Source organism: Asterias amurensis, chromosome 13 (assembly GCF_032118995.1).
Source record: "Asterias amurensis chromosome 13, ASM3211899v1".
Taxonomy (NCBI): domain Eukaryota; kingdom Metazoa; phylum Echinodermata; class Asteroidea; order Forcipulatida; family Asteriidae; genus Asterias; species Asterias amurensis.
The window spans coordinates 19943576-19970516 of record NC_092660.1 but is presented as its reverse complement, the minus strand read 5'-3'; the positions used below and the strand labels follow the sequence as shown (position 1 = coordinate 19970516).

Sequence of the window (26941 nt, the reverse complement as noted above, 5' to 3'; positions counted from 1 at the left end):
AGAACCGGAAGAAGAAGTAAAACAGACAGGGCACAACGATAATGTTTTTTCAATGAAAGAATGCGGGTTGATAGCGAAATGTGTAACGAAGGGACTTTTTGAGGGTGATGGCACAGCCAAATTGGAATGGCTATGGGAATGGATATCCACACCAACAGAGGTGAGTGAAATTCATGAATTACGGTAAACATTTTAGTGTTGAATTGTCAAGTCAAGAGTTGATTTCCATGAATCCCCTCATCACATGATGAAATAAATGGATGGAACCATATCGGCTTCGAACCAGTCTCTCCAACCTCCTAGAGTCCTGCTAGTGCGGACCACGTAGCCCAGGCAGGTGGACATGGGAGGCTAACCATGCTAACATGGCTAACATCAGGGCCCAATGTCATAGAGCTGCTAAGCACAAAATTTGGCTTAGCATGAAATTTCTTCCTTGATAATAACGGGATTACCAACCAAAATTTCCATTTGTTACATACTGAATTGATTGCTACTGGTATTCAGCTGTTGTTTGCTTATCCTGAAAATCGCGTAGAAATTTGGTTGGTAATCCTGTTTTTATCAAGGAAGAAATTTCATGCTAAGCAAATTTTTGTGCAATTAGCAGCTCTATGAAATTGGGCCCAGGTTAATGCCATTCTGTCTCTGTGCACATGTATACCACTCCAACGTTTATACTTCCTTAAATCTCGTGTGTAAAACCAAGATGGAGCTGTAAAACTGCTCAGCAAAACAATGCAATGATCATAAAATTATTGTAGTCGTAGATCATTCAGCTCAGATACAAACAATGAACATATATTATAAAACTATAAATAAAAGGCAATACTGTAGATTGAAATTGTATAATACAATTTCAATCTGCCTTTTTGTTCATAATTTTTGTTGTATCTGAACTGATATTAAAACTGACTGTCTACTCTATCTCCATGATCTAGAAAACTAAAAGAAGCTGAAACTTCATTCATTAAATTACATTTCTTCGTGTCCGGTCCTTGACTACACTTGAGTTGATGGGTACTACAAGTTACTCCTGCCATCTCCTAATGACCTTGGCTGAGTTTACTCCCAGAACTATGACTATATGAGGTTCGTTCCGTTAACGAGACCATAGCAGAACGAATGAACCTCCTTGTCTTGGTTGTCTTACGTCTTGTTTCTACACAAACCCCGGCCACTGGGCTATAAACATGCAGACCCCTCATGCATGCATGCTCCTACTTAAAACAGTTTTGTATTATTTTTCAAGGAGGGACTTAGAATTAGGCGTCAGGGGCTGATTTGTGGCAGGAGCGAAAAATGTTGAAACGCTTGAAGCCTTCCTACCACTGTTCTACATCTATAGGTAGGAGCATGGATGTAGAAGTAGGAGCAGGTTAATTGATATAATCCCATAGTGTCACACACTGCTTGGCTCGCTGTGCTTCTTGGCCTACGCCATAATACTTCATTCGGGAGGTTAGATCATTTTTTGAATTAGAGACTTGTGTTTTTATGCCAAGATTTGGTGATTTTATATTAAACTGAGTAATCACCCTGAAACGTCATCGGTGCCATGATATTTACTGCTCGTGCTATTTACACATGCGACTAGTATACAAATATTGACTGCTTCGAGTGCTATGGTTAAAACTATGACTCCCGAGGTGATCCCCGGAGCGTTTTATTAGCGTTTGAAAATAGAACGCTCCGGGGATCACCGAGGGAGTCATAGTTTTTAACCATTGCACGAGTAAAAGTAGTCAATATTTTTTTTATAACACCCCAAACATTTCTAAATACTGTACTATTATTAAGTTACAGACCTGAATGCTACAATCCACGGACGACGCGAATACAGATTGCAAACACTTTTACTTACTGTGTTGCATGTAGTGTCGTGCAATCCGAAATGGTTACAGACTATTAATTTATCATACTGGTACATGCAACGGACGTCTGGGTACTGCACGCCGTGTGCTAGTCTGTCGGACTAGCGCACGGCGCCGTGTGCTAGTCTTCGGACTAGCGCATGGCAAACCGACGCACTATCACACGGCCGTCGTCTAGCAAAACTAAGACATGTCATGTGATGCGCTCTAAACCAATGAGCAGGCAGAATACTTGCAAGGGGTGTTATAATAGTCTTTGCTCAAGGCGATGAAACACAGCGACATGAAAAATAATATTTTGTCCGGTAATGCAGGTTTTGGGTAGGTATCACTATCAGTGAATTGAAATTGAATCACCATTCGTGTGTGCAGGCAATAATAAAAAACAAATTTTTGCATGCTCAAATTTTTGTATAAAATTACACCAAAATGAACGTGTACATTTTCATGTTCAAATACGCACCAGTACAGTACATTATCATGTACGTAGGTAAATCTTGGCATACAAAAATATACAAATCTCAGGTCCTGCAGTTACTTGGGTGGGTGTGGGTAAAAGTGGCACAAAAGTATCTTTTTTAAATTAAACAAGCCCCAGCATTTCAGTGAACACAATGATAGAATGTGAATAAATTACACCGTTTGTTTTTGTAATATCAATCATAAACAATGTTAACAATGGGAATGAAAATGATTAATTTAAATTCATTTTATCAATATAAACCACAAGGGAAACTGACTGGGTAAATTTTGAAATGATTTTTGGGGTTGAACAAAGAATTGACTAGAGTGGGATTCGAACCAACGACCTCCGGATTAAATTCATTGTGTTGATAATAATTGTACAAAGTTCCCCTTTTAATACATGTCTCAGTCTCACCACTCGTTAGTCATGTGATACATGTACATGTACATTACTCATTTGCTCAGTCTGTGCATAGAACTTTAAAGTGAGGTCACTCAACCTTTTGTCCAATATAAGTTGGGATGATATTTTTCAAAGGCTGGTTGAATGTTTCAGCACTGGGCATGCTGACACAACCACAAGCTTCAGTTCAAATTCTCCTTTTCACTGCCCCTAATAAACCATTGAGCTGTCCATTCTCTATGGATACTTATGATGATACGTGTGATGATTGATGTTTGCAAAAACTGCGGAATATGTAATTCACCTGACATGTAAATTTTCAGTGAGGACAAAGAATATTCAATTTGGTTTTTACTCATTTACACTGATCTGTAGTGTGTGTTAGCAATGTATACTCGATACTTACAATGTACCCGAGTTCTGTGAAAAAAAATCACAGCATAACATGTAAATCGTTACCCACTGGTAAAACATAGGATTTAAACTGCCTCTTGCAACCGGGAAATCTCGGTGGTGCCTCTAGCAACCGGGCAATCTCGGTGGTCTAGTTGGTATGACAGTGACTAGAATTCCAAGGGTAGTGGGTTCCAATCCCACCCGAGTAATATGCCTGTGATTTTTTTCACAGAACTCGGGTAAGTACTGAGTATACAGTGCTAACACACATCGTTGTATAGTTTTTATGGGTAAAAACCAAAATGAATCCCGATGCAAATTTAACATCTATTAAACTAAGTTAGAATTCACTTGTGCACTTGTGAATATTGTGTACAGTGTACACATGGGGTGTACATGATCATTTATTTGTACAGAAAACATACACGTGTACATGATCATTTATTTGTACAGAAAACATACACGTAGGCTACGTGCACTTGAAGTTACATACAGCAGTACAGTGCACAACATTTGTACACATTGTAATTGTCATGTACTTTCCAAGGTAATTTTATGTATACAGTGAGACAACACCTGTAGTCTCGTATACGTTTTTATCAATCCGTTTGCTATTTTTAACCCTTTCATGCACTGTTTATTTAGTGATAAATTGATTTTTGTTTTTTTCAAATGGCACCCCCCCCCAAAAAAAAAAAAAAAATCAGTTTAAATAACCATACAAAGTGTTGATGTAAATTGTTTTTTTAACTCAAAAACTTGGCTGAATACTATATACCTACCTAAAAATTAAAAGCACTTTCAGATGCCCATACAAATGAGGTAAAGCTCTAAAAACTTAAAGGGACATGTTGCCTTGAATAGGGCGAGTTGGTCTATGAAAAGCGTTTTTGAACCGTTTGTTATCAAATGCGTAAACATGGTTAAAAAGATGTTTTAAAAAGTAGAATATAATTATCTACACACACATGTGCTTTGAAATTGCATGGTTTTCCTTTTACTTTGCAAACCAACATGGCTGGCCATTTTGTGGAGGCAAAAATTTGACTCCATAAAATGGCGTGCCGTGTTAGTTCACACTTAAATGGAAAACCGTGCAATTTTGAGGCATGTTTGTGTGGATCATTAAATTCTACTTTTAAAACATCTTTCTGATCATATCAATTTTATAACAAACAGTTTCATAGGCCTACGCTTTTCATAGACCAACTCGCCCGATGCAAGTCAATGTGTCCCTTTGTTTAACATTGATTTTGTTGTTCAGTTAAAGGGATGCTGCAGTGAATTAAAATAAAACAGTTCATTTTGCTGTCATTTATTTCTGATATATAGATGTACTGAACATCAATAACATGTGTTTTGTTTTTTCCCCGACATATCTCACTTGCGTAATTAGCAAATAAGTCATGCCCCCCCCTTTTGTGGATTGTTACCGCCCCCTATCATCGACGTCACGTCGGGAATTCAAACATATCGTCGGCAAAAAGGAGTCTGGTTCCTAACTACACGCACCTAGGTAACAGGCCACACAATGCACACGTCTCTATATGCACACAGCCAGGGGACCCGACGGCTCGGGTTCCCGACATGACGTCTCATGAAGTCTTCCTTTAAGGGGCGGGGTGGGTTCCCCTAATCTCTTGAAAACCACTTTTAAAATACTTGCGCATAAATAAAAAAATTAAAAAAATATTTCAGGTTTAAAAAGTCATGTTTAATCGTTTAAATTTAAAAAAAAACCACTGCAGCCACCACAATCGGTAAACAGTATTGTCAAAAGGCCCACACTTCTTGTATCACAACTTATAAAATAACAAACCTGTGAAAATTTAGGCTCAATCGGTCATCGGAGTCGGGAGAAAATAATGGGAAAACCCACCCTTGTGTCCGCCAGTTCGCCGTGTCATGACATGTGTTTAAAATAAATCTGTTATTCTCGATATCGAGAATTGATAATTGTTTTAATGTTTTCTCAAAAAGTAAAGCATTTCATTGAATAATACTTTGTATTTCAAGGGAATTTTTTCACCATTACCTTCTGTAAACCCTGTAAGTGTAAGTTATATAAGTAAATCTGTGAACTTTAAATTCTTGTTCTGTTCAGAAAGTGTCCAATGGCTTTAAATAGTTGAATACTGCATACATTAATGTGGAAATCTGTTTCCTTTGCAGAAGAATGAATGCTCATGTTATTCAGACAGAAGGTGAGCGGCTTTATGATCAAGCTCTAGCATTCTGCGCCTCAGGAGATTTCACCCAAGTAGAACAACTTCTCAACAAGGTATGTACCCTGTAATTAAACTTCATCAAAGTGCTTAGCAGAATGGTGATTGCTCTCTGAGTATTTAAATGTACAGTGTAGGCGAGCTTACACGACTTATTCCGTCAGAACTTGATTAGAACACTACTGGTAACTACTCAAAATAATTGTGGGCATAAAAACAAAGAAAAGAGCTGTTGATGGTATAAAACAATTTTAGAAACAGCTCTGTCTGAAGTGACTTAGTTTTTGAGAAAGAGGTAATTTCTCATTTAAATATTTGAATTGAATAAGAGACCTCAGCTGAAGTCTCGAACTCAAGGCATCTGAAAGCACACAACTTGTGCAACAAGGTTAAAAAAAAAATTAAAAAAAATTCTCTTTCAACTTTGACGACCGATGCAGTCCAAATTTGCATTTAAGTTGAGAAACACCAAGTGAGCATACTGGTTCTTGACAATTTCCAAAGAAAGGTGTCCAGTTCATTTAAGAAGGATTTGAAACTTTGCATGGTGGAAGTATAACTAAGAGAGGTTTTAATACCTCTCTTAATACCTGTGGCGTGTCATGGCCGAGCGGTTGAGAGCACCAGATTCAAGCTCTGGTGTTTGATCAGCAGAGTGTGGGTTGAAATCCCGGTCGTAACACTTGCTACATAAAATTGGGGAGGTACGGTAGTGCTTTCTGCTCTACCGGCCCGGCTTCGGACTGATGATACCCAAGCCTACATCCGTATGGTTTGTAAAAGGGGGAACCCTGTTTCAGCCCTAGGAGTAGGCTGTGGCAACGGCCTCTGGACAAAAATAGTTATAGCCAACACCTTGAAGTGGCCTTCAAGCCTTGTGTGTCTGGCGACTTCCATTACAAAAAAAAAAAATGTGAATGTCTCTTCTTGAGTAGTGTTGGTTCTGAAAAGAGATGGCTGGTTAACAACTCAATGTAACAATCTGTATGCTGTGATCATCTTCAGGAGAATGTTAAAGATGCTTTGTCAGATTTTTGGCCGATTTGACCCTCAAGTTTTGATTTAAAATTCAATAGGTATTTTGATGGGGGTTGAGAAAGTTACAAGCTTTCATTTTAGCCATTGCGTGAAAAAGTCCGCCAATTATTAGTAGCAGTGAAATAAAGTGCTCAAAATTAGTTTTTGTCCGGATCCCGACAATATATCACGTGACCAATTCTTATGTGTTTTATAAGAAACATTTTAAATTTTTGTCATGGTTCCTGACCATTAAAAGTAATTGTTAAACTTTTTTTTCCGTTAGAGCGGGTGATACTCTTTGAAATACCATTCAGTCAAAAAAATCTATTTTTTAATGTTTGGGGGCCAAAAATCTGACATAGCATCTTTAATGTTAGTCCACGCTTGTTTGTGGAATATGAAAAAGTATAAGACATCTTTGTCTCTTAATTTATACAACTTGGCCTTTGGATTTTGTGCTTATTTGGGAGAGTTAGATATTAAGTCAGTGTTAACAACCAAATTGAATTTCTTAATAGGTATTTCTTAAAAGAGTAAATAACAAATGCATTCTTAGAGGTGATTAGAACTGTAGCGAGTTATGTAACAATACTTTATCCCATGAAATGACATCCCATTCATTATGACACTGTTTTTCATTTAACTTCTGTAAATTTTACTTTTCTAGGCTATTGCGCTCGAACCGTCAAATGTTACATTTCAAGAAGCTCGTAACATACTATTAGCTCCCAGCCATCGGCCATCCACTCATAGCCAGAGACAACCAGGTGTGCCAGGTAACGTTCACAAGGCTCAAGCACACAAGAAGAAGGATGGTAGAGATCCCAGGATAGCCAACCAGCCAAAAGCTACGTGGGATGACAGGAACTTTCAAGGCCCTGCTGAGTACGGCAATCTACAACGAAGCAGTAAAAGTCCGTGGCTATCTTCGGTCAATACAAACACAGCTCAGTATCATTCAGATGCTGTAGCTGATAACATGTTCGGTTCAGGTTCCTGGCAGGGGCCCATCGGAGCTGTCAATAATCCAGACCCAGCTACAAAAAACTGTTTTGGTGACCATAAGTATTCCAACAGTGCCGCAGGAAGTAGTGCTGGGCAGACACTCAAACAAGAATGGAGTGATTGGAGTGATCCAGGATTAACTGTTTATAACTCTACCATAAAACCCTCATGGTTCCAGCATACAGATAACCCCTGGATGGACGAGAGAAGGAAAGTGCCATCAGCACCCAAGCCAACCAACCCTTTAAACTGCAGTGCCAGTCAGAACAGCCTTAGAGGCTCCAATGCAAATTCAACGGAGAGAACAAGCATAAAAGATCCTCCAAATAGAACTGAACAGAGCTCCCCACAGACTTGGCAGTCGGAGGAAACCTCAAGCGATGCCATGAATGCTCTCGACAGCTTTGACGATCCCTCGGTGAAAGTACAGGAATGGCTCAACAGCAATGAGTCATCAGGGGACAAAGTCCCCCCTGGTTTCAAACCCAAAAAGAACAGAAAGAAAAAGAAGAAGACAGCTGCCGCCACGAAGAAAACTCCACCGGCTGGGTCCAGGACTTCTGCAGATCATGAAATGGTAGACAAACCTACCTCTGGCTATCAAGGAAAAGAAAACAAGACAATTGAAAAGACGACTATCCTCCAGTATCAAGAACAAGTTGAGAAACAAAAACCTCCTCCCAATCTGGCAACAAATAAGGCGTCTCGTAAAAACTCAAACCCGCAAGCACATTCTGTCAAGAAGGATGACAAACCAAAAGAAGCAATGAGTGCTAAAGTGGCTGACAAACAATTTTTCGATCCAAGGAGAATTTTTAACTCGTCAGAAACTACCAAAAGTTTCAAGTCGCCTGAAGCTACGGACAAGAAAGAGTGTGTGAACGTGGACTCTAAGAGAACTGAAACGGTGGACTCTGGCTCAAAGTCAAAAGGGGTACAAAATAACCATGTGACAACGGGACCAACGAAAACAAGTAGAGTGAAACATGCAAGTGAAAATACCCGTGAAATACCATCACAGAAAATGGAAACTCAGACTCCTGCCAAGGAAGATAAACAAGGAAGTCCTGAAAGAGGTTACAGCAGCTCGGACGAGAGGATGACAGAAGCTGAGTGGCGAGACATCATCAAAAGGATGTATGTTCCTCTAGGGATTTCTCCAGACACAAGTCCAGAGTCGTCAAGTAAAACTGAAAGTCCACCCAAAACGACAGCCAACGGTATGTGCAATAAAACAAGTGTTCAAACAGATCATTGCACAATGTCTACAAATGAAAGATCTGAGATTGAAACATCTGTAGGTAAAAGCACCAGCTCTCTGGTAAACTCTGAGAGTTTAAATGCAGCAAGAACCGAAAACGCCCGACCAGATTCTCAAACTTACATAAATGTGAAGGACATCTTGAAAGATGGGAACCTAAAGACTAAGGTTCCAGTTTGTCGGGCTCATGATTCTATCGTTTCAAACTCTTCTCCTAGTGATAGTCTCAGTGGGTGTTTAGGAAGGGATACGCCACTGACGTTAAACTCCTCTAAACAACCAAAGTTCAGTCTAAGATGTCAAGAATCTCTTGCCAAGCCTTCCATAAGTTCAACTCCAGCGCAAGGCAATCCTTCAGAGGATAAAAATAACTGTCCAGGTGTAACTCAATGTGTTGCTCCCGAGCCAAAGGTAATATCACCTCCGTCACTGTCAACAATCGCTCCTAAGGCAAACGAAAGCAGACTAGAAACCTCGCTAAAAGGGTGTGTAGAATCTAAAGAAACAAACACCTCTAGCATAAGAAGTGACAAGGTTCTGCAAGACAAGAAGCCTTCCAAACAATCGGCAAAAGCTTTCTGGGAGCCCACCAGAATATTCAGTAATCCTGGCAAAGTTGGTGAACATAAAAATACTGAAACAAAGCCAGCAGTCAGTCAAACCTCAGCCAAGCCGACAACTAAGTTAACATCTGACACAAAGACATGCTTGGAAAGCTCACAACAGGACTGCAGTGCTCCTAAAAGAACTCCAGAACCGTATATCAATAAAGAGCAAAGTATTCCTTTGAACATTGCAGGAAGTACCCAATCTAAAGATGTGCCTCTGAATCCCAACATGGGGTATTCGTATACTGACTGGAAAAAGCAGAATGCTACATCAAGTATGGTTGACTCAAATACTCCAGAAGCAGCAGCAACGAGTCAAAAAGGTAGTTTCTCAAATAGCCAATCGTCAACTGGAAGCAAGACAGAGCAGCCTTCTGAGTTTCAGCCTCATAAAGACCCTGCTAGGGGAACTGCAACCAGAAAGAAGTCTACAAGCAACAACTCTGAAGTCCTCAAAGGAACAACTCCTAAACCACCATCACGAGATGCATCAAAATCACAAGAGGCTAAACAGTCGGCATCTTCATCAGCAACCTCTCAGCCTCCGTCGTCAAGAAACTTCACGAGCTCAAATGCACAAGGCAGCTCTTCCAATCATTCAACTAGTTTCTTCAGACAGAGTCCCAATGATAGGAGACAAGAAAACCCCTCAAAGACAGCTCCAAACCAATCTGATGAGAAACAGAAAGGACCTACCAGGAGTGAGCCAAAGACCAAACAGAAAGCAGCCCCAGAGGCTCGACGGAAACCAACAGAGACAAATTCTGCACATGCTTCCCAGTCAAGATCCGAGAAGCAGTCGACCAACACAAACTCAAAGGCCACTGGAGAGCATGCCAGACCCCAACCATCAACAGGTTACAGGACAGCGCCACAGGCTTCCCAGTCAAGATCCGAGAAGCAGTCGACCAACACAAATTCAAAGGCCACTGGAGAGCACGCCAGACCCCAACCATCAACAGGTTACAGGACAGCGCCACAGGCTTCGAGGTCACGCACATCTTCCAGGATGACAGATTCTGACTCTGAATATAGACAGAGAACCGACCAACAGGAAGAAATAAACATAGAAGGTAAAAGTCTTTACAAACTTTGTTAACAATTTAAGAATTTATGTCAGAATCAAACAAGATGCGAACGACAGTCATTTGATAAATTTGTTATTGAAACAATTTAAAATCTAAAGTGGAACTGTGGTTTGTGGTTGACATTTTCTGTCTGAAATTCTTCAAAATTTGTTTAAACTACATGTCTGACCATTCCTGTAGCTATTCCAAACAAAGTGCTGCAACACTTCTGAACTTTTTAAAAGAGTGGAATTAGAATAGGAGTAAAAAAAAGGTAACTCTGTCTTTAAAGTTTGTTAAAAACTTTGCAGGGTCGTGGTCGTGCAACGAAGGACCTTGCTTCGGCTCGCTTCTTCGGCCACGCCCCTGCCAGTTTTTCAAATGGCCCCCTTAAGACCTTGTCCCACTCTATCACACATTGATGTAGCATCAAAGCTAATTCAAGAATTCTTATTTCCTCCGTTATAAGTGATTTCATCTACTTCCATTAAACCTTGACTGATTGTTTCTCCTGATACAGATGTTGATCCTTTGTATAAGTGGATGAGAGGCATCGGTAAACATCTACTCTGGGTTCTTGGATTTATCCTCTTACTAACACTCATTCTATGTGCCTGCCTCTGCAGCATGTAAGTATAAACTGCCTTAAGGTATACCTTTGGTTGTTGGAACCGTTTGATTGTTTTAAAGGCAGTGGACACTATTGGTAATTACTCAAAGTAATTATTAGCATAAAACCTTACTTGGTAACGTGTACTTGGGAGCTGTTGATAGTATAGTACACCGCGAGAAACGGCTCCCTCTGAAGTAACGTAGTTTTCAAGAAAGTGTTAATTTTCCACGAATTTGATTTCGAGACCTCAGATTTAGAACTTGAGGTCTCGAAATCAAGCATCTGAAAGCACACAACTTCGTACGACAAGGGTGTTTTTTCTTTCATTAATATCTCGCAACTTCGACGACCGATTGAGCTCAAATTTTCACAGGTTATTTCATGCATATGTTGAGATACACCAAGTGAGAAGACTGGTCGTTGACAATTACCAATGGTGTCCAGTGTCTTTAAGCCGACGATCTAAAATGTTGTGCCCCCAGTTTTTTACTTGTTCAAGTAAGTAAATTCTAGTGAAATACGTTTACCCCACATGTCATGTGTCTAAAAGTTAAATAATTTGTCCAACTACAGGATTAAGTTGTGCCTAAAGTACGGCTGGCACATACTGCAGGAGATCTACAAACTCTTCCGGGAGCATCGAGAGCGAGAAGGAGGTTCTAGGGGTAACGAGGGCCCTACAGGAGGTCCAAGGGCATGGGGGTCATCCAATAGTCCAAGCAGCGCCCAGCCGCCATCACAACCAACAAGAAGCATAGATATTCCAACATCAGGTACTCCTTTCATTGGGATAAGTCCAATCATTGGGATAAGTTCTATCATTGGGATAAGTCCTATCATTGGGATAAGTTCTATCATTGGGATAAGTTCTATCATTGGGATAAGTTCTATCATTGGGATAAGTCCTATCATTGGGATAAGTTCTATCATTGGGATAAGTTCTATCATTGGGATAAGTTCTATCATTGGGATAAGTTCTATCATTGGGATAAGTTCTATCATTGGGATAAGACATATCATTGGGATAAGTCCAATCATTGGGATAAGTTCTATCATTGGGATAAGTCCTATCATTGGGATAAGTTCTATCATTGGGATAAGACATATCATTGGGATAAGTCCAATCATTGGGATAAGTTCTATCATTGGGATAAGTCCTATCATTGGGATAAGTTCTATCATTGGGATAAGTTCTATCATTGGGGTAAGTTCTATCATTGGGATAAGACATATCATTGGGATAAGTCCTATCATTGGGATAAGTTCTATCATTTGGTTAAGTCCTATCATGGAGATGATTCCTATCATTGGGATATGTAGCCATTGGGATAAGTAGTATCGTTAGGAGAAGACCTATCGATGGGATAAGTCACATTAGGATACATCCTACCATTTGGACTAGTCCTGTCACTGGGAAAATCCAATCATTAGGATGGTAAGTCATTTCATTGGAATAGACCTTATGCATGGGCGATATCCAGGCACCATCCTAGAAGTAAAACGGTGTTGAAACAAACGAAACGCGCAGATTTGTACCCACGGCGCACAGGGTTGGCCAATGAACAACCTCCTTTTGACCTCTAGGTGAGGGCGCCCTACAGAAATGACTTCATGTGCATTTTTATAAGGTCTGTAAGTCATTGGGATATTGATATTAAAGGGGACATGGAATTGCCCTACTCTGATTTAACAACACAGCTTCTGTTTGTTTTAATCCTTCAGCTGGTGCAGCTATAAAGAGATTACTTCAATGCGATCCAGATAATCCCTTTGAGGTATTGGGTGTGAGCTCTGATGCATCAGAGGAAGACATCAAGAAATATTACCGAAGGCAGTGCATGCTGGTACATCCAGACAAGGTTTGTCATTGAATTTCCTACCTTCAAAATTTTATTTGATAACTGGACAAGGTAATAACAATAACAACCGTATTTATAACGCGCCTTTTGCCAAAGGATACAAAGCGCCAGGTATTATTACTGCAAGGAGTGGGACGAAGTTTGAGATATAAGACCTAATCCTTAGTCAATATGCAGCCAATCCAGCCAGGAACACCGAGGGGAACCCCTTCTCTTTACGATAAGTGCACTGGGTTCTTTTACATGCATTTACACAACACATGGGACCAACGGCTTTACGTCCCATCCGAAGGACAAAGCAATGGTTAAGTGTCCTCTTAAGGACACAAGTGTCGTGGCTGGGGATTTGAACCCACACTCTGCTGATCAGAAACACCATAGTTTGAATTCGGTGCTCATAACCGCTCGTCCACGACACTTCCAGGTAGAAAAACAAACTACTAATTCAAGTAAAAATCACAAGTGAAAGTTTAAGCTGAACACACTGTATACTTTCTGAGAAAACAGCAAACAAACTGTCAAGGTATTTACCACAAAGAATGTTAAATCCATCCTTGATTAGCGAGGTGACAGCGAGTACTACACGCATTCAAGAACAGACACAATCCCTCAGAATTCTGAGAATAGATTCATGCATGAATCATTTCTCAAACCTGTGACAATTTGGGTTCAATTGGTCAACTAAGTTGCAATTCTAGAGCAATGTCATACCAACTAGATCACCGAGATTGCCCTGTGGCTAGAGGCAGTTCGGATCCTATGTTTAGCAGCAGGTACTGCAACCGATTTAATAGATGTTAATTTTGCATTGGGGATAAAGAATATTAATTTTGGTTGTTACCCATAAACAGTGTAAGCACTGTATACTCGGTACTTACCCGAGTTCTGTAAACAAAAATCACAGGCATACTACTCGAAAATGTTATTGCACAGAATTGTTGAAGCCTTTCTCAGAGTAAAACTTTGGGGTGAAAAGTTACCTCCTTCTCTAAAACTACTCTAATCATTTCAAAGGGGGTCGTTTCTAACAATGTTGAGTGAGTTTTATGGTTATTAATTGTTGTAGTTCCTAACCAAAGTATGATCCAACCTTTTATAATTCCTCTCTTTCCTCTTTCTTTTTTTCAGAACGATCAAGAACATAAATCTCGAAAGGCATTCCAGATCTTACAGAAAGGATATGAAACGCTCACTGATCCTGTAAGATATTTTCCTAGATTTTAATTTTCATATCGAGAAGAGAGAATATAATATGTTTTAACCTTTACACCGATGTGTATTGGGCACTGTATAATAATAATAATAAATAATAATAAATCTTATAAAGCGCTGGTATCTAGAAAACTATTCACTGCGCTAAAATATGACCAAGGGAAAAATTAATGGTAGGCTTGACTGAAGAGGTAAGTTTTGAGATTGGATTTGAATGAAAAAATGTCAGGTTGTGATCTAAGGGTGAGAGGCAGGTCGTTCCACAGGCGGGGGGCAGCAACCGAGAAACTTCTATCCCCATAAGTTTTCAACCTGGAAGGTGGAACGGCAAGCAAGTTGGCATCACTGGACCTTAGCTGGCGAGCGGGCTTATACGGCAGGAGAAGCCTCTGCAAGTACAACGGGGATGAAGTCTCTGTCATACAACGGTATGTTGTACAAAGGAGTTTGAAGATGATGCGTTGCTCAACAGGGAGCCAGTGTAGTGCTTGAAGAACCGGGGTGATATGCTCAAACTTTTTTGAGCGTGTTAGGATACGAGCTGCAATGTTCTGGATTCTCTGAAGGTGATGCAAGGTGGAAGCTGGAAGTCCATATAAGAGTGAGTTGCAGTAGTCGAGTCGAGACGTTACAAGTGCGTGAATGAGTTGCTCTGCTGTTTTGTCAGAGAGCAATGAGCGGATGTGGTTTATGTTCTTCAAGTGGTACATGGCGATTCGGGAGGAGTTTTTGACGTTGGTTGTGAAGTTCATGTGCCTGTCAAAGATGACACCAAGGTTTCTAGCTGTGTTGCTACAAGGAATGACATGGCCATCAATCAGGATGCTGTGAATGGTGTTGTGGCGATGTTGACTTTGGGAGTTCAGCAAGAGGATGACTGTCTTATCGCTATTGAGTTGAAGTTTGTTTGCGACCATCCATTCCTTAACTTCGGCAACACACGCTTCTGTACGAGCAACTGCAGTGTTTGCGTCCGTGGAGACAAATGGCAGATATAGTTGTGCGTCATCCGCGTAAAGCTGAACGGACAGACCGTGGTTACGAGCAATGTTCGCAACAGGTGAAAAGTACAAGGAAAATAACACTGGACCGAGCACCGACCCCTGAGGGACGCCAAAACGTGATGTAGTGTTGGATGAGAAGGACCCGTCAATTTTTACATTTTGGGTGCGATTTTCCAGATATGAAGTAAACCACTTCAAAGCAGTTCCAGTGATACCGAAATTGTAGTGAAGACGTTGAAGGAGGATTTGGTGGTCGATAGTGTCAAAAGCAGCAGAAAGGTCAAGTAGCACTAAAATTACAGAGAGTTTCTTGTCAATGGCTCCAAGGATGTCATTTTGAACACACAGGAGCGTAGTCTCGGTGCTGTGGTGTTTACGATACGCTGACTGTGCCAGCTCAAGCAGGTTGTTAGATGTTAGGTAGTCATTGAGTTGACCAGCTACCACTTTTTCCACAACTTTTGAGATGAACGGCAGATTCGACACAGGTCTGTAGTTACTCAGCTTGTTCTTATCTAGCTTTGAGTTCTTTAAGATGGGGGTGACGTGCGCCTTTTTGAGCTGCTGAGGCACGATTCCTGTTTCTATGGATGAGTTGACAATGTTTGTAATGGCAGGTAGGACGGATGACAGACAAGTTTTCAACAAGGAGGTGGGTATTGGATCGAGGTCACATGATTTCGAGGGTGAGCGGCGGATGAGCTTTCCAACAGTTTCTTCCGATTCCGTCTCGAAAAGTTGGAGTACCGATGTAGAATGAGTATCATGGACAGAGACTGCAACTGATGATATCTGACCATCAAGCTCCGACCTGATGTGCGTAACTTTGGTTTCGAAGTGAACATTAAACCTTTCCGCGAGGTCTAATGCAGATGGACTGTCAGGAAGACACAGTGATGGTTTACTGTGTAGCAAACCATCAACAACAGCGAAAAGTTGTCTTGGATTTGTTGCATTGTCTGATATCTTCTGTTTGAAATGTGCACGTCGGGCATCTCTAATTAAACGAAGAACCAGGTTTCTTTGCTCTGTAAACATTTGGCGGTGAACAGTAAGACTAGATTTCCTCCACTGCTTTTCGTACATCCGCTTTTGCTTTTTGGCCTCCATGATGTCATGCGTATACCAAGGGCTATGGGGACGTACGGGTAGTAGTCGCCTCTGTATTGGGGCGTGTCTGTCAATTAGTTGTTTGAGGGTAGTTTCATAACACTCTACCTGAGCAGACAGCTCAGAATCTGGTGCAACTTGTAGTAGATGGGTCATGTCCCTGGTGAACTCAGTAAGATCTATTTTGTTCAATTTACGGTAAGTAGCTACTTTCCAAGAGCGCTTTGGTTTACCTAGTTTCAGTTCACAAACCACGCTACAGTGATCAGATATAAAGGTAGATACCTTGACCGAAGATGAAATAAGTACATCGTCACTGGCTCTCCCTATGACGTAGTCAAGAATATGGCCACTGGTATGTGTAGGTGATTCAACGCACTGAAGTAAGCCCATGCTGTCTAAAAGTTCGTCTAACTTTTTGGTGCTGCTGTCTTTCTGTGCCCAGTTGAAATTAAAGTCACCAACCACAACCAAGTTGTTCTCAAGTACCATGGACTCAAGCAACGTCGAGAACTCAGTCATGAAGTTGTTGTGAGAGGACGATGGTGGTCGGTAAAGTACAATTAAAGTTACCGCAGAGTTGTTGTTGCCCGAGGAAATGTTAATAATCATGTACTCAAATGAAGCAAAACACTGAGTTTTCAAAAGTTTCACATTGAAGCTTTTACGCAAGATGACAGCAACACCCCCACCACGCCGGCCGGTTCTAGGGACGTGTGTGAAAGTGAAGCCACTGGGACAAATTTCACCGATGTATTTTTGATCATCTTCAGTTCCAGTAAACCAGGTTTCTGTCAGTGCCAGAATATCCGATTTGCTATCTACAATGAAATCATTTATCAGTTCAGTTTTATTCCTTGCAGATCGGCAGTTAAGAAGGGCTAAGTTCACATTTTCAGTATCTGGAGTTGTGGTTTGGCTTTGTATAGGGCCGATGGTGGTGGTGTGCAGTGGAGTGGTGCCTATGGTTACCTCTGATTGTCCAGTAACAATAGGTGAAGCGAGTTTCCTTTGTTTACGTGCACCTCCACGGCAACCCCGTCGTGTAGGATAGCGAAGCGCTATCCCTGCATCGCAGGCCGATCTCCATGCTGCATGGTCAAGTAAGCGACAAGAGTCAGGCCGTAGTTCAAGCAGTTTCCCAGGGGTGTAGGTCAGGCCCATAGCAGTCACGGTTGGCTGATCCCCGAAGTCACCCGGAGTCAAAATCGCGATGGATATTCCCAGAAAAATCCACCACATAGTAATCAGATTTATCACCAATAATCAGTCAAACAGCCTGTGTACTCGTAATATAACCATCATTTAAAAAATCAGCCACATCAGGAACAGCTACGATGAAAAATTCAAATTTTTCCCAAGAACAGATGGAAAAGCAGTGCAGCCTGACAGCGCTCTATTAATGTGTTCCCACAGTTCTGTAGAAAATTCAACAGGCAAATCACTCGTTTGGGATTCAAACCTACTACCTTTGCATTGCTAGAGCAGAGCTCAAATTACGATCACTAATCTCGCTTACGCGCAAGTGCCGAATCGCATCGAATTCTAGCTGTGTAAAGCGTAGAATGCCTAGTAATGTGGAGTGTGCCTGACACAGGCCAAAATTCCTTGCTAACCATGCAAAATCGTGAAATACAAATACACTTGATGTACGGAATTCCCTGTTTCGGTAAGTGCCGATTCTTTGCTTACTGTAAGCAGAGCCAAGAAATGTCTTACCATAAGACCACTAAGCTCGCCCAATGGCTTGAGGCTGTTTCAGTCCTTAGCGGCAGGGTATCGGAATGATTTCATAGATGATTATTGGGATAAAGAATACAATTTCATTTTTACTCTTACACCCATGTGATTTAAAGCCATTGGACAATTTCGGTAAACAGTATTTTCCAAGGCCCACACTTTGTGTGTCACAACTTCGATATAAAATAACAAACCTGTGAAAATTTAGGCTCAATCGGTCATCGGAGTCGGGAGAAAATAACGGGAAAATCCACCCCTGTTTCCGCACGCTGTGCCGTGTCATGACATGTGTTTGTAATAAATCCGTAATTCTCGATATCGAGAATTGATATTGTTTTACTGTTTTTTTCAAAAAGTAAAGCATTTCATGGAAACAAAATTCAAGAGAAGTCTTTCACCATTACCTTCTGTAAACCCTGTAAGTTATTTGTAAATCTGTGAACTTTTAATTTTGTTTCTGTTTCGAAAGTTTCCAATGTCTTAAACACTGTATACTCAGTACTTTTTTGAGTTCGGTGAAAATAGATGTAAATTTCTGTTGCTGTTGCTGACGCAGAAAGTGTTTTCTTTACAGGTGAAGAGGAGAGAGTTTGAAATGGAACGAAAGAATGTAAACTTCAGTGAAGAGGTATGTTCAAAAAATGTTATACAAATATTACATGCATGTATTAAAGGGTGTTGTCGTAGAATATAATTTCAAACTTGAAATCTGGACTAGTCCATTCTGCCAAGGGAAATGTAAAACCAGATTTCACCTCCTGATTTTGATTCCTCGTGATTCCTCTTTAATGGAGGAACGAAATGCACTCAATATTTGTTTGATTTAACCCAGAGAACTTGTGAAATTTGACATAGAAACTTTTCCACCCCACACTTACAAAACTACCAGAAACTTCAATTTATTGTGTTTTTTGACTAATAATTTTGTAATCATCTTATTTTTACAGATGGAGGACTTTATGAAGAAGATGGAAGAGGTAATCTATTAATAGTTTAATTAGTGTACTATAAACCATTTCTCTGTTTTTTAACTTTATAGAATGTTCCAATAAATGATGTATTAGTGGACTCAAGTTCTGTAATTTAAAGAATGTTGGTACGAATTCTGGCCTGGTCAGTCGCGATACTTGTGTCCTTGAGCAAGGCACTTTATTGTAAATGCTTTTTATACTCCCCGGAGTGCAAATGGGTACCGACGAAAGCTGGGGAGTAACCTTGGGTGGACTGGCATCCTGTCCAGGAGGAATAGAAATATTCTCACTCGTTTAATGCCAAGGAAAGTGGATATAAACACCAGCCTGACGAGCCACATATGCTCGAGACAGAATTTAGTTTTACTTAATAGACTTCTACCGACATTATGGCTTGAGGTATGTCATTTTAAAACTTTTTTTATATTTTGTTGACATTTTTGTAGATTCTGAATACATTGAGCTGTGAAGCATGTCATGGGAAACATCGACGCTACGAGACAGACAGAGTACAAGACCATGCTCGATACTGCAGTGTTCATGGGGAGAGACATTCTGCAAATGAGGTAAGGACTGAAGCCACTTTGCGCTTTGGCTTGGGCTGCGGCTTGGGTTCCCTCTTGAGCTTCTGCTAGGTTTTGGCTTGGGCTCCATCTTGGGTTCTGGCTTAAAGGCACATGAACACTATTGGTAATTGTCAAAGACCAGTCTTCTAACTTGGTGTATCTCAACATATGCACAAAATAACAAACCTGTGAAAATTTGAGCTTAATTGGTTGTTGAAGTTGCAAGATAATAATGAAAGGAAAAAACACAAAGTTGTCACACGAAGTTGTGTGCTTTCAGACGTTTGATTTCGAGACCCCATTACCCATTACCAAGTAAGGTTTTTTGCAAATAATTATTGTGAGTAGTAACCAATAGTGTCCAATGCCTTTAAGCCTTGGCTTGGACTCTGATTTTGACTCCATCTTAGGCTCCAGCTTGACTCAATCTTTGGCTCTGGCTTTGACTCTGGCTTTGACTCTGGCTTTGACTCTAGCTTGGGCTCTGGCTTTGACTCTGGCTTGGGCTCTTGCTTGGGCTTCAGATTGGACTCTGACTTGCACTCAATCTTAGGCTCTGGCTTGTCGTGTGCTTTACGATCTCAGAACTGTTCCCTGGGTATTGTGCGCATACGCTATTGAGCTTGATCCACCTGCATCATTGTGTTTAAATGAATCAGAACAGATTCATTTAGCTTTTGCATTTTATGTGCAGAAATAAAGTAAGAAGTTCATGAACAAATACATCCTGGATGCATTTAATCTGTCTGGATACATTTTATTTCTCAGTCGTCATTTCCACTTGATCCTAATGTTGTACCTGTAACTGATTATGTCCATGTTAAATGTACAACACATTTAACATGGTTTATTTGGGGTGAGCAGGTGATATTCTTGGTATTGGAAGTTGACAAACCCGTTCAAACCAGTTTGTCTCGGGAACTAGTTTGTCAACTTTCATTCCCTGAAGGAGCTAATCTTGACTGTTCACTCTCAAACCTTGTATGTTTGTGTGTTATCGACTCTGTTGAAATGAAATTAATGAATGAATCTTTGTTTTATTCTCTTCAGCATGACATGTGGGCAGAAACATCTCATCTTGGATTCAAGGTTCATTTTTATGCCATGATGGAGGACAGAATATTTGATATAACGGAATGGGCCGCATGTCAGGTAATTCAACATGAAGTGGCATTCTTTACATTTCAAATTTGCTGAAGATATTCATTACAAGGCCTTAAAGACACTGGACACTATTGGTAATTGTCAAAGACTAGTCTTTTCACTTGGTGTATCTCAACATATGCATAAAATAACAAACCTGTGAAAATTTGAGCTCAATCGGTCATTGAACTTGCGAGATAATAATGAAAGAAAAAACACCCTTGTCACACGGAGTTGTGTGCGTTTAGATGGTTGATTTCGAGACCTCAAACTCTAAATCTGAGGTCTCGATATCAAATTCGTGGAAAATTACTTCTTTCTCGAAAACTATGTCACTTCAGAGGGAGTTTCTCACAATGTTTTATACCATCAACCTCTCCCCATTACTTGTCACTAAGTCAGGTTGTATGCTAATAATAATTTTGAGTAATTACCAATAGTGTCCACTGCCTTTAAATGAATTGTGCAGTGTGCAAATTATTATAATGTACAAATGTTGGATACATATGAGTGAATAGTTGCACAATAGATACACAGGGTGAAATTTGAAAATCAAAATGTTAACTATTTGAAAACATCTTTTCTATAGTCGTACTGATTGTTATCCTTTTGAAGATGATTTTTTTTAGTTTTTTATTTTAATTTTAAATATGAGACACTTTTTGTTGCACTTTGTAGGGTTTAAAAGTCGACACACTCAGCAACCAATGATTCAAACCCCTACTCTTCACGTGAAGTGTAACAGTGTTCTTTTACGTGCACTTCAGAACACTTGTGTAATGCACCTAAATTAGCCCAGTGCACTAATCAAAAAGAGAAAAGGTTCGCCCGGTGCTCCTAGTCTGATCGGCAGTATATTGCGCCAAAACACCTTGTAAACCATTACATGGTGCTATAAAGGAATAGATCTCATACTTCCAAAACGTAGCTCCACTTACCTTGCGGGAAAACAAAATACTGAGTGCTTTGGTACGCCCCTAGGGGTGTGTTAAACCCGCTATACTAGGACCTAATATTATACTTTGTCTGTTTTAACAAACTTCATATTTACTTTCAACAGAAGAAACATGGTTTCATGGGGGGCATTGAGGCTAACACCTGTGAGATCCGCTATCGTCTGGGATCCAACAGCAGGACTAACAGGGGAGGTTCCCGCTCAAGGAGTCAACAATCCAACCCTCCTAACTTCTGTAACCATCACAGTAACCACCGCAGCCAGGAACATGAACCAGATTTCAGGTAAGTTCCTCGGCATCATGCTCGCAAGTTTTTGAGGCTGCATGCTTTCGCGCTTTGCGCTCAGAGTCCTTTTTTTTCCCCCTCACATTCCTGGATATTGTTATAGCGGGTTCCAGGCCTGGAATTTCATCTTTGAGAGGGATAGGCCAAAAAACAATTCAATGGAGAATTCTTAAAAACTATGTGAAACTTTTGAGACCAAGAGCAGAGGCAACTGAGGCAACTGGGGTGGATTTTCTAAAGAACTAAGACTAGTCCTATCCCGAGGACTAGCCTTAAGTTTTTAATTACTCATAAAGATTCCTAGGACTAGTCCTAAGTTAGGACTATTTTTGTGAAATCGACCCGGGTCCCTTCTGGTACCCTGGTAGTGGTCTCCATGGTCTCAATATAATTTCTGGCCGAGGCTTCTTATACAGCATAAGCATAATAAGTTTTGAGGATTTCTGAAGTACTTTTGTTGTTGAGAATGTAAAGCCGGAAAACCAATATTTGAATAACTGATACTTAGATAGCTGACACTGGAAAACCGTTAGAATAATTAAAATGTAAATTGAAAAACAAGCAAATGTGTCATTCTGAATGTGTTTCATTTAATCTCTCGATCATTATTTTAACAGTGAGGAGCAGCTGAGAGATCTGTTTGAGCGTCTTCACAGGAATGACATCGGCCAACAAAGCGGTGATCGTTACAACAACGCAAATCAAGACAGAAACAAACGCCACAAGAAGAACAAGAAGAAGAAAAGATAAGTTCAAGACATTTTCTTGTTATTACAACAGAGACGTTTACCAAGACGGAAGCAAACAATCTACAAGCAAGTTCCAGCAAGGGACTTTAGTTAACTATTGTGTACCTTTGGGTGAATTTGCCTGGTACCTGGGATGTACTGCATGGATCATTGACTAGTGGATGACAAATGGTCGCTGCCTGAACTTGCTCTAAACTGTTGGAACCATCTTTCATTTCATTTTCTTTCATATTTGTTTCGTAACTCTACATGCCAAAAGCAGAATTCTGCATGAAGAAGAGTAAATAATTAGGTCCTTGGTCAGACTGCTGGCCTTGAGTTCCGCTCTTTAAGGGGCACAGCAAATTCCCTCTAGTAAGGGGCACGTCTTTGGGGAATAGTAAAATTGTATTGGAACCTTGCAAAGGGCACCATGGCATTTGCTGTGGGTGTTGTGGGTTATTTTGAGGCCTGAGACTGGCCCCTGTTTGGTAATGAAAGAACCAATATTCATCATCACTATGTCAACAAAGGGAACATGACAAAAGGTGGCAGCGGTATGGGGAAGAAATATTGAATGTTGCAGGAAATTTCAATATTTTTCGCTCTACTTATTGTTTTTATGAAATGACTTCACCTTGACAAATCAGTGTTACTGTAATTAGACTAAGCATCTGTGGTACATGACGGGGAATATTTGTCTTTGGTTTTTTGAAGCTGAAAATCGTAGAACTGTGATTTTTCCCTTGTAAGAAAAATTAAAACACAAATGTTAACTGACAGATAGATAGACTGGGAGGTTCTTCACAGTTTGCATTTAGAAGTGGGTAATGGGGAAACTTTTCAAAGCAAATCTTTCTCAAGAAACTTTGCAGTTATGTGAAATATGAAAACATTGGAAGTTATGTATAGTATAAAAATAACAACTGTTCGTAATGCGTTTTTTATAATGTGTGAGTATTAATAGCATGTTGTAGAAACTTTACACTCCTGTAGCTGGATTAAAAGTAAACCCAAATGTGTTCCAGGTATTAGCGGAAAGGGATTAAGTCTAAAAATAAAAAGGATTATCAAGGAAGTTTTAATTTTGGCACAAGGATCTGTTATCCTGGTAATGAATATTTTTGTTTTGTTTATAACAGACAGATATTTTGTCGGGTTCATTTAACATTAAACTAAAGTAACCACGAAAAGCAAACTGTTTCAGCCATTCACTGGTATTTGGATTAATACATGTATGTACTTTTCACTTCTGGTCATTGTTTTATTTTGTAATTTTATTTTTCAATTTATTTTATTTTTGGTTTTTTTTTGAGGTAGGGGTTGTTACACGTGGGTTTAATGTTTGTTCTAATATCATGTAAGGATAGATTGTAAACTATTATTAGAGAGTTTCTCTTCAAGTTTTGTGCATGTCATGTTTGAAAAGTTAAAGGCATTACTTGCACTCATGTCAGATTTGTGTACAATTTATGTAAATAATGTTCATAATTAAGAATTAAGATATATTGTACAGAGACAATATAATTGGTGTTTAAGCTTTCCCTGATTGTACAGTCTGGAAGGCAGCAATTGAACAGGGCCCAATTTCAAGGCTCTGCTTACCACAGAATTCTGCGCTTACGATCACGATTCCCTGCTTACGTGCAAGGGCCCAATTTCTGCGCTAGCCGTGTTAGCGTAGAACGCCTAGTAACATGGAGTACGCACGCGCAGAAGTCAAAATTTGCTGCTTACCCGTGAAACACGCTTGCCGTAAGCACAAAATTCCCTGCTTCCGTAAGCGCCGATTCTGTGCTTACGGTAAGCAGAGCCGTGAAATTGGGCCCAGCACTCCGCTGTTATATGTCACTTTTGCTCAAATTACCCGGCTGTCAGACAAACATGTGATTACTGCATGATTGGTGCGCAAAACTAAACTAGTAACCAGTGAGCCCACGTAAGTAAACACAAAACATGGATGGTTACACGCGTATTTGTGACTTTTGAAATGTTGTCTGAGATCCGGGTACTGAGCTTCTATTTTTAGCACGAGCGCGGAGTGCCTTTGTCTGTATTCATGTTTTAACGTAAAATCCACTGAAAACTAAATTTGTTTTAATTGCCATGAGTTTTGACACAAAGGTTTAAAGAAAATATTTAAATGGAAGGTTCACGTTTGGTCATTGTCAAAGACCAGTCTTCTTACTTAGTGTATCCCTAAATTTGAGCTTAATTGGTCATCGCAGTTGAGTGAAAATGATGAGAGAAAAAAGACCCTCGTTGGACTACGTTGTGTGCTTTCAGATAGGAATAAAAGACTACTAGCTAGAAGTATTTAATTATTTTAGTGATAAAATACCTCTTTCTCAAAATCTAGGCTACTTCAAAGGGAGCCGTTTCTCACAATGTTTTATACTATCAATAGCTCTCTAATGCACCTTACCAAGTCAGTTTTTAAGTTAACATTTGTTTTGAGTAATTACCAATGTGTACCTTCCCTTTAAATTATACCGTTGTTAAACCCAAAGCTGCCCACTCTCCTTGATTATGAAGAAATTTCCCTGACAGTGAAGCAATCTCTCCATGTTCAGATGAACAACTTTGAGTGAGGAAACTTTGTTCCTGTTATGTTGAATGTAATTCTAAATATCTATCTGATTGTTGGACGAAATACCCTGCAAACGTTGGCAGCTCTCCTAACCATGTCAACAGTTAGTTTCGGTTAATTTGTGTTCAAGGGCTTAAATACTCGTGTACGGTACATGTGTAAAAGAAACAATGAAGAATAAGCCCGTTGCACAGAGCCCTTAGTAAAATTAAAAAAAATAGTTTAAATGTCATCAGAATTTCTTTCATAAATACTGCTTACTTACTACAAGGCAAGTGAAATGCATGCTTACCTTAGCAGCAGTTCTAGTCAGCAGATGGAGATACTTTCATGCAATTCAATTTATATAACATGGCACAGTTTCATTAAACTGCTAAGCAAAAATCACTGCTAGTGCTAGGCACCAGTTGCAAACTGGATGTTTGGCTGTTATTATGTGTTTGCCAAGGGATATATTTCACTGCTTAGCAAGGTTCTGTGCTCACAGGCTTTATGATATTTGGCCCTGATGTGCCAGGGCTAAGTTTTATTGAGCTGCTTAAGCACTCTAAGTAAGAAGAAAACAATGTTGCTTTACAGAATATAATAGCAAACCAACCAAAACACCATCAAAATGTGAACCATCTTTAACCATTTACTCGCTAAAGTTTTGCTTAGCAGATAGGTCGTGAGTTCCGAATCCAAACCCAGTAATATGCCCGTGATTGTTCTTACAGAACTGAACTCAAGAACGTACTTAATATGCAGTGCTAACACACATCGGTGTATATGGGTAAAAACCTTATTGATTATTTGCGGATAATTGTTAAGCAAAACTTTTTACTGAAGCAGCTCTTTGAAATTGAGCTTAGTTATTTCCATTTTTTAATGCCAAGGATCATAGATCTTAGTGAGTTCCAAAAAGTAGGTGATAGTACCTAGCATAAATTAATGGGGTACTATTCGAGATGCAGGTTATGTTGTGAGGTTATCAAACTTGTTACTTCAAGAGCCAAAATAACCCGTCTGTTTAAGTGAATATAATGTGCCGAGTACCCGTTTTTGGCTGTGCCCCGTGCAATGTTCCCTTTGACTAGACGTTACTTTACATGTTTTATGTGGGGTTGCTTGCGCAAGAATTAAAACATTTGGCCACTCCACAATCTTCATTTAGTGGAGTTAAACATTTCATAACAAAAGATAGTTTGAGACCTAAATTGTTTGTAATATTTTGTCAGTTATCTAAGTATAATGCATGAAATACATGAAAATTGTAATGATATTCTACGTAAAGGGTGGGACTTGTGTTTGGTATAAAAAAAAATTGAGATTTATATTTATTTTTTTAGGTCATTTAAACAAACTATAGGCTAGATATTTGCGTAGCATTGATTTGAGAAAAGATGTTTTCATGCTGTAAGTTTCAGATTTGTTTAGGAAAATCTACAAGATCGCCAGAGAAAAGTGTGTACAATAGCAGAATCAAACTGGTGTAATGCACAGTTTAATATTTTCATTCAAACTGTTTTTGCTTTTTATTTGTCTTATGGGAAAGTATTCTTTGATACTCAACAGAATTGTAACCGAACCCAGGTTGGAAAACAAATTAGTTGATTCAATGTTTTTGCAATGAATTAGAGCTTTCATTGATGCTGTTACATATAGAGAACATGACCAAGATGGCTGCCGCATGATAAAGGTCTGTTCTAAAAAGACATGCTTCAGTTTTGCGCCCCAAAGTTTTGTCTAACTTTGACTGTCCTCTTGTAGTTTTTAGTTATTGTATCACCGAAGATTTCCAGATGTGCTTTAACTTAATGCCCTACATAAGATTAGATTAGGAATTAAACCTGGTATAAA

The 26941-nt window shown here is 39.7% G+C and overlaps 1 protein-coding gene across 2 annotated transcripts; it reads left to right on the top strand.

The window, feature by feature from the left end:
• The first annotated feature begins 4 nt into the window (after window positions 1–4).
• LOC139946463 (uncharacterized) lies at window positions 5–26941 on the top strand. Of its 2 annotated transcripts, XM_071944129.1 has the most exons (14): window positions 5–160; window positions 5311–5419; window positions 7051–10114; window positions 10220–10330; window positions 10845–10953; window positions 11511–11710; window positions 12660–12796; window positions 13925–13996; window positions 18437–18490; window positions 18810–18839; window positions 19280–19399; window positions 20450–20551; window positions 21603–21781; window positions 22402–26941. In XM_071944129.1, exons 1-14 carry the CDS (start codon window positions 108–110, stop codon window positions 22532–22534), a joined length of 4473 nt encoding a protein of 1490 aa, XP_071800230.1. In that variant the 5' UTR covers window positions 5–107; the 3' UTR covers window positions 22535–26941. The 2 variants fall into 2 exon arrangements, with proteins under 2 accessions (XP_071800230.1, XP_071800229.1); XM_071944128.1 differs by having other exon boundaries at window positions 7051–10330.

Bases quoted from the DNA above. Each gene is read 5' to 3' on its own strand.
- LOC139946463 (XM_071944128.1), top strand. From the start codon at position 108: ATGGCACAGCCAAATTGGAATGGCTATGGGAATGGATATCCACACCAA. The intron at 161-5,310 runs GTGAGTGAAATT...TTTCCTTTGCAG, and splicing joins GGATATCCACACCAACAGAG to AAGAATGAATGCTCATGTTA. The intron at 18,840-19,279 runs GTAATCTATTAA...ACATTTTTGTAG, and splicing joins TTATGAAGAAGATGGAAGAG to ATTCTGAATACATTGAGCTG.